Source organism: Thalassophryne amazonica, chromosome 4 (genome assembly GCF_902500255.1).
Source record: "Thalassophryne amazonica chromosome 4, fThaAma1.1, whole genome shotgun sequence".
In the NCBI taxonomy this organism is placed as follows: domain Eukaryota; kingdom Metazoa; phylum Chordata; class Actinopteri; order Batrachoidiformes; family Batrachoididae; genus Thalassophryne; species Thalassophryne amazonica.
Window position 1 is genome coordinate 18,501,505 of NC_047106.1, and position 12,785 is coordinate 18,514,289.

Here is a 12,785-nt window from a genome sequence, read left to right on the forward strand (position 1 = left end):
AAAATAAACAAACACAATGCGCAATAAGTCTGTTTCAGACAATCAGCGTGACACGCTTTCTCTTAAAAGGCTTTGTTTTACTCAGCGTGCGGCTTTGTAAACCTGTAGCGTCACCTGCTACAGTGACTAGCTGCTACATTTTGTTATGCGCATGCTCTATGGTCTTCTTCTCCGTTTTTTGTGGGAGCATTACAGCGCCTCATGCAGGTCTGGTATAGGTACTACAGTGTTAAATGAAGCCTTGAGGCCAAGAATTTACTCGATTAATTTCGTTTCAGCCCTGTAAGCAACACTTACTATCCAGTCTCAGTATACCATGTGTAGCGGCTGCACTCCACGATGTGTTGTTACGACTCCGCCCATTCGCTCCCCTCGGGACGCGAACTCACGATCTCCAGCATGGGAGTTGGACTCTCTAACCAGAAGGCTAAAACCCAAGACTCTGGCCTCGTGACCAGAGAATCCTTTTGAGCTGTTGGGAGTGAGGTTTACTAACTACATATGCACAGCGACACCTGCTGGCCTCCATTACACATGGCCTATACAAAAATGTATGGTGGCCATCCAAGAGTAGCAGCTATAGCCAGGTTGGGGTCAATGAAGGATTAGACAATGTACATACAACATTTAAAAAGGTTCCAATCATACTGATAAGTATATCACATTCCAAAAGGTGTAGTTCTTGTCATTGAGTGGATGTTCTGGATGTTCTGGCTCTTATGGTAATTCCATCAATTTCTGGAATCTTCCATGCTGTTTAAGGAGGTAGTCATCTCATTGTGTGTAAAGTGGGGATGCACTCAAAACCTGGCATAGTGTAGCAAAACTAATAAAGGGTACAGAAACATTTCTGCTGCTTTCAGATTCAGATTCAGACAACTTTATTGATCCCTAAAAGGGCAATTCATTTCACACCCAGTTACCTCAGACAAACAGCAATTAATCCACAGTTATTACTAGTTGAACGTAATAATGTCACACATCAGAATTAAAACAACCGCACATATATATTTGATTGTTTATGTACGCTAAACTTTTAAACAGTCCGTCATCATCATCGAATTGAGGCAGTGTGAGTGTGTGTGTGTGTGTGGGGGGGGGGGGGGGGCGCAGCAGCATGCAGCCAAGCTTGGGGGGGACAGGGTGGAGCTGCAACTAAAGCCGCACTGCCTCCCGGAGTGGAAGGGAGCGGCGTGCGTGGGGGCCGGGATGGGGGGGAGGGCAGAAACACAAGGGAGGGGTAGGGGTGGAGGCGTGCTTCATCTGTGCAGCTGAATTTATATTAGTCTCTGTCCATGTGTGAGGAGAACATGCGACCGCCCTGCCGGAGTCTCTAAGCTTTGAAGGTCCCAATGAGCACAGTGGCCTCCATCATCCATAAATGGACAAAACATAAAGTGTGGAAAAAGTGAAGCACTGTGAATACTTTCCAGATGCACCGTATATAGACATAAACTCAACATTTAGGGCCCCTTCACACATAGTACGAATTTGGTCAAATTACAGCGAAACAGTTCGTATTAACAAACCACGAAAACATCACGTTTACGGGCAACTGAATAACGTGACATGCTCCAGACAAACAATAATGTGTGGGCAAAACAAAAGGAGCAGAACGAAGAAATACTGTGACTAGTCAAAAGAAGGAAAAGAACAAGAGATCTAATAATAAACCAAACTAGGACAGAGCTGAAACTGGCTGAGACATAAAAGAGAATACAAACGATGGTGATGACGAAACAAACTACTGGTATAACAGAAAATAAACAAACCCAGTGACTATAGAATTATGCAATAAATAAAACAAGTAACTGAAAAACAGAAAATGCAATACATAACAAATGGAACATAATCTGAATAGCAACACCAAAGATAAACAATAACAAAAACCTGTGACAAAGCATTATACAATAAATGTGATAAACAGAGCTAAACTAAGACTAAAGTAACTTAAAGGACCCAGAGTGAAAGAATACAATAACCAGTTACAAAATAGATGATAACCAAAGAATGAACCAGTGACAAAAGAGTAACACAAAGAAAAACAGAACTAAACTGAGATTTACATGAGAAAGTATAAACATATGAAAACTAAAACCAGAAAACCATCGAGGACATAGAGCCGAAAATCCAGACCTAAACCCCGAGCTGGGGTCAAGCAAGACACACTCCATGAATCCAGTTTTAGTTCGTTGTTGCCATCCGCTAAAGCTAATATTAGCTTATAGGGTTAGTACGTAACATTAGCTCAGCAGCTAAAGTATAAAACCATCAATACGATCAGGTACTGCCACAAGCTGAAACATTTACACAACCATCTGTTGTTTAGTATTAATTTTCTCTTTGTCAGTTAATAAAAGGCCACCTTTTAAAGGCATTAATATCTAGTCACATGGTCAGATTAACTACAAAACCTCAGGTATAATTTGCTTAAATTTGACTAATCCAGACATAGTTGTCCATCTCTTCTCAGTGTTTCAGTTGTGCTTTTTTAAATTCCAACATGTGGAATAAATGCACTATGCCAAAGCACATTTATGGCAAATGTGTATCTAAAACCATACATTTATCCTGAGGGAGTTCCTCACAGCAAAAGGGTGCAATCGTAGAGGATAAAAGTGGTGAAACACAAGCAGTAATCATGTGTAATCAGTAAGCAGTAATCAGGTATCACTTCCTGTTCCGGAGCACAGCGGTGTTTTTCTGTATCTGTTAGCTGTTTAATCTGCGCAGTTAGATTGATCTAGTTATCTAGATTACGATTTGTTTCCCAGTGTAATCTTTACGTGCCTTAACTAAAGCACTCCTTCTGCTGAATCACCTCTAAATTATTTACACATTATTCACTTTGCGTGTTTTTAGGAATCCGCTAGCTTAGCGTAGCTACTAGCTCTTAGCCGATTTAGCATGGCGGCTTCTCCTGTCTCTCCCGCACTTTTCTGCTCTGGGTGTGAAATGTTTAGTTATTCCTCGGCCTCCTTTAGCAGTAATGGTACTTGTAATAAGTGTAGCTTATTCGTAGCTTTGGAGGCCAGGCTGGGCGAATTGGAGACTCGGCTCCGCACCGTGGAAAATTCTACAGCTAGCAAGGCCCCTGTAGTCGGTGCGGACCAAGGTAGCTTAGCCGCCGTTAGTTCCCCCCTGGCAGATCCCGAGCAGCCGGGAAAGCAGGCCGACTGGGTGACTGTGAGGAGGAAGCGTAGCCCTAAACAGAAGCCCCGTGTACACCGCCAACCCGTTCACATCTCTAACCGTTTTTTTCCCACTCGACGACACACCCGCCGAGGATCAAACTCTGGTTATTGGCGACTCTGTTTTGAGAAATGTGAAGTTAGCGACACCAGCAACCATAGTCAATTGTCTTCCGGGGGCCAGAGCAGGCGACATTGAAGGAAATTTGAAACTGCTGGCTAAGGCTAAGCGTAAATTTGGTAAGATTGTAATTCACGTCGGCAGTAATGACACCCGGTTACGCCAATCGGAGGTCACTAAAATTAACATTAAATCGGTGTGTAACTTTGCAAAAACAATGTCGGACTCTGTAGTTTTCTCTGGGCCCCTCCCCAATCGGACCGGGAGTGACATGTTTAGCCGCATGTTCTCCTTGAATTGCTGGCTGTCTGAGTGGTGTCCAAAAAATGAGGTGGGCTTCATAGATAATTGGCAAAGCTTCTGGGGAAAACCTGGTCTTGTTAGGAGAGACGGCATCCATCCCACTTTGGATGGAGCAGCTCTCATTTCTAGAAATCTGGCCAATTTTCTTAAATCCTCCAAACCGTGACTATCCAGGGTTGGGACCAGGAAGCAGAGTTGTAGTCTTACACACCTCTCTGCAGCTTCTCTCCCCCTGCCATCCCCTCATTACCCCATCCCCGTAGAGACGGTGCCTGCTCCCAGACTACCAATAACCAGCAAAAATCAATTTAAGCATAAAAATTCAAAAAGAAAAAAATAATATAGCACCTTCAACTGCACCACAGACTAAAACAGTTAAATGTGGTCTATTAAACATTAGGTCTCTCTCTTCTAAGTCCCTGTTGGTAAATGATATAATAATTGATCACATATTGATTTATTCTGCCTAACAGAAACCTGGTTACAGCAGGATGAATATGTTAGTTTAAATGAGTCAACACCCCCGAGTCACACTAACTGTCAGAATGCTCGTAGCACGGGCCGGGGTGGAGGATTAGCAGCAATCTTCCATTCCAGCTTATTAATTAATCCAAAACCCAGACAGAGCTTTAATTCATTTGAAAGCTTGTCTCTTAGTCTTGTCCATCCAAATTGGAAGTCCCAAAAACCAGTTTTATTTGTTATTATCTATCGTCCACCTGGTCGTTACTGTGAGTTTCTCTGTGAATTTTCAGACCTTTTGTCTGACTTAGTGCTTAGCTCAGATAAGATAATTATAGTGGGTGATTTTAACATCCACACAGATGCTGAGAATGACAGCCTCAACACTGCATTTAATCTATTATTAGACTCTATTGGCTTTGCTCAAAAAGTAAATGAGTCCACCCACCACTTTAATCATATCTTAGATCTTGTTCTGACTTAGACTTGGAAATAGAAGACTTAACAGTATTCCCTGAAAACTCCCTTCTGTCTGATCATTTCTTAATAACATTTACATTTACTCTGATGGACTACCCAGCAGTGGGGAATAAGTTTCATTACACTAGAAGTCTTTCAGAAAGCGCTGTAACTAGGTTTAAGGATATGATTCCTTCTTTATGTTCTCTAATGCCATATACCAACACAGTGCAGAGTAGCTACCTAATCTCTGTAAGGGAGATAGAGTATCTCGTCAATAGTTTTACATCCTCATTGAAGACAACTTTGGATGCTGTAGCTCCTCTGAAAAAGAGAGCTTTAAATCAGAAGTGTCTGACTCCGTGGTATAACTCACAAACTCGTAGCTTAAAGCAGATAACCCGTAAGTTGGAGAGGAAATGGCGTCTCACTAATTTAGAAGATCTTCACTTAGCCTGGAAAAAGAGTCTGTTGCTCTATAAAAAAGCCCTCCGTAAAGCTAGGACATCTTTCTACTCATCACTAATTGAAGAAAATAAGAACAACCCCAGGTTTCTTTCAGCACTGTAGCCAGGCTGACAAAGAGTCAGAGCTCTATTGAGCTGAGTATTCCATTAACTTTAACTAGTAATGACTTCATGACTTTCTTTGCTAACAAAATTTTAACTATTAGAGAAAAAATTACTCATAACCATCCCAAAGACGTATCGTTATCTTTGGCTGCTTTCAGTGATGCCGGTATTTGGTTAGACTCTTTCTCTCCGATTGTTCTGTCTGAGTATTCTCATTAGTTACTTCATCCAAACCATCAACATGTTTATTAGACCCCATTCCTACCAGGCTGCTCAAGGAAGCCCTACCATTATTTAATGCTTCGATCTTAAATATGATCAATCTATCTTTGTTAGTTGGCTATGTACCACAGGCTTTTAAGGTGGCAGTAATTAAACCATTACTTAAAAAGCCATCACTTGACCCAGCTATCTTAGCTAATTATAGGCCAATCTCCAACCTTCCTTTTCTCTCAAAAATTCTTGAAAGGGTAGTTGTAAAACAGCTAACTGATCATCTGCAGAGGAATGGTCTATTTGAAGAGTTTCAGTCAGGTTTTAGAATTCATCATAGCACAGAAACAGCATTAGTGAAGGTTACAAATGATCTTCTTATGGCCTCGGACAGTGGACTCATCTCTGTGCTTGTTCTGTTAGACCTCAGTGCTGCTTTTGATACTGTTGACCATAAAATTTTATTACAGAGATTAGAGCATGCCATAGGTATTAAAGGCACTGCGCTGCGGTGGTTTGAATCATATTTGTCTAATAGATTACAATTTGTTCATGTAAATGGGGAATCTTCTTCACAGACTAAAGTTAATTATGGAGTTCCACAAGGTTCTGTGCTAGGACCAATTTTATTTACTTTATACATGCTTCCCTTAGGCAGTATTATTAGACGGTATTGCTTAAATTTTCATTGTTACGCAGATGATACCCAGCTTTATCTATCCATGAAGCCAGAGGACACACACCAATTAGCTAAACTGCAGGATTGTCTTACAGACATAAAGACATGGATGACCTCTAATTTCCTGCTTTTAAACTCAGATAAAACTGAAGTTATTGTACTTGGCCCCACAAATCTTAGAAACATGGTGTCTAACCAGATCCTTACTCTGGATGGCATTACCCTGACCTCTAGTAATACTGTGAGAAATCTTGGAGTCATTTTTGATCAGGATATGTCATTCAAAGCGCATATTAAACAAATATGTAGGACTGCTTTTTTGCATTTACGCAATACCTCTAAAATCAGAAGGTCTTGTCTCAGAGTAATGCTGAAAAACTAATTCATGCATTTATTTCCTCTAGGCTGGACTATTGTAATTCATTATTATCAGGTTGTCCTAAAAGTTCCCTAAAAAGCCTTCAGTTAATTAAAATGCTGCAGCTAGAGTACTGACGGGGACTAGAAGGAGAGAGCATATCTCACCCATATTGGCCTCTCTTCATTGGCTTCCTGTTAATTCTAGAATAGAATTTAAAATTCTTCTTCTTACTTATAAGGTTTTGAATAATCAGGTCCCATCTTATCTTAGGGACCTCGTAGTACCATATCACCCCAATAGAGCGCTTCGCTCTCAGACTGCAGCTTACTTGTAGTTCCTAGGGTTTGTAAGAGTAGAATGGGAGGCAGAGCCTTCAGCTTTCAGGCTCCTCTCCTGTGGAACCAGCTCCCAATTCAGATCAGGGAGACAGACACCCTCTCTACTTTTAAGATTAGGCTTAAAACTTTCCTTTTTGCTAAAGCTTATAGTTAGGGCTGGATCAGGTGACCCTGAACCATCCCTTAGTTATGCTGCTATAGACGTAGACTGCTGGGGGGTTCCCATGATGCACTGTTTCTTTCTCTTTTTGCTCTGTATGCACCACTCTGCATTTAATCATTAGTGATCGATCTCTGCTCCCCTCCACAGCATGTCTTTTTCTTGGTTCTCTCCCTCAGCCCCAACCAGTCCCAGCAGAAGACTGCCCCTCCCTGAGCCTGGTTCTGCTGGAGGTTTCTTCCTGTTAAAAGGGAGTTTTTCCTTCCCACTGTAGCCAAGTGCTTGCTCACAGGGGGTCGTTTTGACCGTTGGGGTTTTACATAATTATTGTATGGCCTTGCCTTACAATATAAAGCGCCTTGGGGCAACTGTTTGTTGTGATTTGGCGCTATATAAAAAAATTGATTGATTGATTGATTGATTGATATTCTTCATATCTCCTCAGGATAATCACCTGAAGTTCCTGCAGGATGACACTTTTGGGGATCTGCACAATCTGAGCCATCTTTTCTTGCATGGAAACCGTCTGTGGAGCCTTCATCAGAACACCTTCAGGGGCCTTCGGGCTTTGGACCGTTTGCTTCTCCACCAGAACCAGGTCCAGTGGGTCGACCGCCTGGCCTTCCATGATCTGAAACGTCTCACCACTCTGTTCCTGTTCAACAACTCACTGATAGAGCTTTCCGGCAACTGCCTGGACACTCTGCCTGCCCTGGAATACCTGCGCCTCAACAGCAACCCCTGGTCATGTGATTGCAAGGCCCTGTCGCTATGGGAATGGCTGAAACACTTTCGAGGATCAACATCAACTGTGGATTGCCATACACCAATTAATATGGTTGGGAAGGACCTCAAGCAGCTGCAGAAAGAGGACTTCACCAACTGCTCACCAACTGTACCAAATTCTGAGTCCAGGGCCCAGAGTAAGACTAACAATTTGTCTGGCACGGTGAACCCGTCTGTAAATGGAAGTGTGGCCATGGGGTCTGGAGGGCAGACTCACATAGTGTACCCCTCGAGGCCTGGTCGCTCTCGGAACTGCACAAAGCCCCGTAACCGGGGAAGCAAAGGAAAAGGCCACAATGAGGTTCACCAGTCAAAGGAGGTCATGGCGGAAAAGGATGATTCTTCACCAGATTTTACAGATGGGGGCAAACACGATCACACGTCCCCCAATGGCGCCGTCACACGGCGGAAGCACAAGTGCACTCCTCGGACCACTGTTCGCCCCCCCAGTGGGGTTCAGCAAGCCAACAACAGGGCAAACCTGTCCCGGTCCTTACCATACCCCTCTGCCCTCTTGGTGGTCTTGGTAACAACAAACATTTTTCGTTGACCTACAGCGTATTGAATGCTAATCACAAAAACTAATCCCTCAGACGCTCTCTTGCTCCTGCACTTCCAGGCCATTGTGTCTTTCATATGTGAGTGTGTGATTATAGGTGTAAATGTCGTGTAGGAGCTTTACTCTTCAGATCGGAACAGAAGAACTCACAGCACAAATATTGAAGAATCCGAGAGATGTTAATGCAGACCAAGCTTGCACTGCCACTTAGGCCAGTATGATTTTATCTCCAGGTGTGTTAGTGTAATAACTTGTGTGTTTTGCTGCTGAAGTAGAATAGAGCAAACATTAGCAATTGGCTTTGAGATGGGGAGGCTTTTCCGTTCAGGCGGGTACAGACACCGCAGCAGTAAAGCCTCCGCCGTCAGCTTGATCTCAGTCGCTTTTGCTAAAATTGTTTTTGTGCTGCTTTTTTTTTGGTTTGCTGACATTGGTCCACGCAGATGAGGAAGGAAACTGTATGCACGGCAATAAACTCTTACTCGGTATCAGACCTCGGAATGTGCCATCGCTGTAACTAAGAAGAATGGAAATCTATAGCCACACGTTTTACGGCCATACACAGGGAACCTGAAGTCACAACAATCAGAACAACTTTCACGCTGCTTCGTTTCTTTGTCTGTTTGTCTGTGCAAATGAATATTAAGCTTCTAATTATTATTTGGGGAGTGGGGAGTTGATTTGCTTGGAAAGCAGCGTGCGTTTCTCTGAAAGATCAAGCTGTGGATATTGAAGAGTCTGTCTACGTATATCTTGTCAGATGTTGTTCTTCATTTGATTGTTTTTTTAATTATTAAACGGACCTAAAGATGGATCCCTGCTGCGGGGCCAGCAGTGCGAGCCGGAGCCTTAGAGGTTGAGGGTTAAATGGGGCCTTCTCAGTTTCCCGGTGAGGTCACGTTGGACCGACCCGTGTGGTGTCCTTTCATCCATCCTCACTGAGAACATGAGGAGCACATTTTTTTTTCTTAATGACTTCAAAGGAATACAAGAATGACACTTAGAAAAAAATGTGTGTGTACCTTAAAAAACTGATTAATAACTGATTTAAAAAAACACTTTGGATGGAGCATGAGAGAACATGCAGAGAAGATTATGGATCCTCGTCTTTACTGACTGATGTGATTGTCCAAGGCGGCAGGTGCGAACATCCAGACAATCACTTCTGAACAACAACTGGACAGTTACTGGACGTCGTGCTGCATCTCTGGAGCATTGGTGCCTCCTTTAAAACTCGAATGATAAAATGGTGTTTGTATCAGTGACGTGAACTGTACCAGTGACCGTGCTGGGAGTAATTATTTACTGTATTACAATGAGGAAAAAGAAAAAACAACAAAAATAAAACAGTATCACTGATGATAACAGGGTTTATGCTCCTATCAGGAGTCCATTGGGTTTTTTTTCTGGTGATTGGTTTATTCACATATTTTCAGGAAACATTTTTCAAACCTTGATTTTGTTCATTCACACTCCCTCACCTGCCTCCTTATTCTAATGAATGCCTCGTCATCTTATTTTTGTTGTTGTTGTTGTTGTTGCCATAATTCAGTTGTTGTACGAGTTATCATCAAAGAACAACAGTACAAAATGTTTATAAAGATATTAAAATCTATATCTTCTTATGTCTACAGTTGCAGTCTGACTCCGTTTATTGCTGCTGTTTACATTTTATTGGCTATATTGGGGTCTGGAGAAAATGATCCTCTATCCTCCTTTCTTTCTTTTTAGATTTAAAATAAAAATTGATTCTGCCAGCAGTTTATTTTTTTAATAACGCCCTACTTTTCCCTCTGTCTGCACTCTAGTTACCTCCACCTTATCGCCCGTTTGTTTGTCTGTTTGTCAACAGCCTGAAGCTCACAATTTTTCATATATCATTATGAACTTTTTACTGAAGATTCATATCCTGATAGGCAACAAGTGAATCAATTTTCAAAGTCATAGGCCAAAGGTCAAAGGAAAAATCTTGTAAAATTGAAAAAAAAAAAATCCCTATCTTTAACATTGAAAAAATGTTCAAAAATTCATTGCTCTGTCAAAAAATCACATCTTTCATATTTGAAAGCTTTATGTAGGATGGTATCCTTTATCGGCTGACAAAGTTTCATCCAGATATGATCCAGATTACAGATTTTGTGGCCATTTAACTTTGAAAACCCCATTTAATGTACATTTTATTTATTTATTTATTTTTACATTATATCTGTCGCTCTCAATGAATAGACTAAATTTGATCTGCATCTCATCCATATTGCGGATTTAGTGGATATTTGATTTTAACATTGAAAAGCCATTTTGATCTATATTTTGTATTATATTTTAGCTTATGAAAAGCTGCTTCTAACAGGACTTTGACGTTGAATTTTTTTTTAAGGTAAAAATTTGTGGAATTGGAAACTCGCGTTGGCGGAGGTTTGCACTCTACGAGCACAGTGCTGTAGTTTGCATCTGTGTCCACATTCAAATCCTACTAAGTAAAACTACAACTCTTAAGTCTCGTATTTTCCAGACTACAGGTTGCACTAGTGCATTAGTAGATAAGATTCAACCATACTCTTGTGAACCACCTTGGGGCAACTTATGTTGGGATTTGGCACTGTATAAATAAGTTGAAGTGAATAATTAATTGCATCTCCCAAAACCTGCATTGTGAAGAGGAAAAAAGCATATGTAAGACCCACTGGTCTATAAGTCACATTTATTTTTGAAACACGGTGAAAGAAATATATATTAAAATGGTGCGTTATTCATTTATAATGTAAACTGCATTAGCAAGCAGAAGCAAACAGGCTAATTCATGTTAATGAACAAGACACAAATAATTCAAAGTAAAGTGCTTTTTGTCACCACTGAAAAAAACAAAACCTTATTAGAAAATACCTGGATGCACCACTTCAATTTGGAACTAAACATGAGCACATTTACCTCACTAAAGCCATGATTTGAAACTATGTAAATAAGTTGAATTATTAATTGCATCTCCCAAAAAAATGCATCGTGAAGAGGAAAAACCCAGTCTATAAGTCCCTTTAAAAAAACATGGTGAAAGAAAATGTATATTGAATTGGTGCATTGTTCATTTATAATGTCAACTATTTTAGCAAGTGGATGCAAATGGGCTAATTAATGTTTATGAACAAGACAAATAATTCAGAGTAACTGAACAGATGAAAACATCAGTAGAAGTTTAAATAAAAAAAATTTAAATGACAGATTATCCAGTAAGCCTTACTTTTGCCTAGCCATCCTCCTCCATTGTGGTTCCTTGATAATGCATATATAACACTAGCAATGCTTGCCTTTCTATAGTCACTACTTGTTCCTTCTAACAACGCTATGCATTAATCTGGTGCATAGTCTTTCCTATAGACTTTTAATTTAATTCAGTGTTCTCAATCTTCCACGCTGTTGTAACCTCAATAAATGCTGACACAAACCTTCCATTTACATTGCCGTTGGTTTGCATTGCCATGTTTTTGTTGCATTTAGACGAAAAATATTATATATCTGAAAGGGTTGGACTACAAAACAACAGCCAACTTGTACTGATGTGCACATGAGCTTCAGGCAGTTAACACGTGCACGTGTGCTGGTTGTACAGTAGAAGTTCACCTGATAAATTATGTTAGCGTCACTGAAAATGTGTATAAACTGCTTCTTGCATATTTTATTTGAAATCTGATGTGGTGGTGCACACTAATAAACACATGTATTATATCCACTTATTTATGGACCTACACCTGCACATAATCATGTGCAGTGTACAAAATATTTACAATGTAAATAATCTGACATTTATTTTGCACCACAACTTGTATACAAGCAGTGCATAAAGGTAGGCTGTCAAAAAGTAAACAAAACACATAAGCACAGTTAAAGTTCATTTTCTAAAACACATTGAACAATAAAGAGGGAAACATGGAGGTTAATTCTAAAATTAGTTAAAAGCTGAGAAAAACTTCAGACACTGTGTGCAGCTGGTCGCACGCTGCAGTTCAATAAATCATTTAAAAGCACTACAGATATTAATGAAAGTGTCACACAGAATCTGTAGATATTCCAGGCTATTATTATTATTAATGGACCCTGAACATAAATCCCATTTCTCTTCTCAACAATCCCTGCACTGTGATAGAAATTGATCCGCAAGTAAGTGTTCAGTTTGAACTTTTTTTCCCTGCAAATTCTCCTAAATGATAAATGAGCAGAGAGTTTATATGCATGGATGACCGTGCCGTGTCCTTACATTTAAATTGATATTTAAGCCGCTGACCGCCAGCCGCGCCCCCACCCTCAGACTCAGTGGTCACCCATCCAACAAAAGCATATTTTAGCTTTTTGTTTCACCGGTGCAATTAGTGCCTTATGTTGTTAGAAAAGCACGTCACAAAGAAGAACCGCTTTTCATTTGTAAAGCACCAATCAGGGACGAGGCTTGTTAACGGTCAAATAGGAGCCGAGTCCTGACGGAAAATCTGTCTTTGAGAAAATTACAAATCACATTATGGCCACAAAAATATTACTTTGTTTAAGGTCAATGTGAAGACTAAGGTCAAAGGACAAATAACTGCATGTTGT

At 40.6% G+C, this 12,785-nt stretch overlaps 1 protein-coding gene across 1 annotated transcript in view; it reads left to right on the forward strand.

The window, feature by feature from the left end:
• The window catches only part of rtn4rl1b (reticulon 4 receptor-like 1b), a 601,103-nt gene extending 591,268 nt beyond the window's left edge, over positions 1-9,835 (forward strand). Inside the window, exon 3 of the mRNA XM_034169159.1 lies at positions 7,305-9,835. Coding sequence (XP_034025050.1) covers positions 7,305-8,195 — 891 coding nt within the window. The 3' untranslated portion in view covers positions 8,196-9,835. The remainder of the gene's footprint in view (positions 1-7,304) is intronic.
• The last annotated feature ends 2,950 nt before the right edge of the window (positions 9,836-12,785 follow it).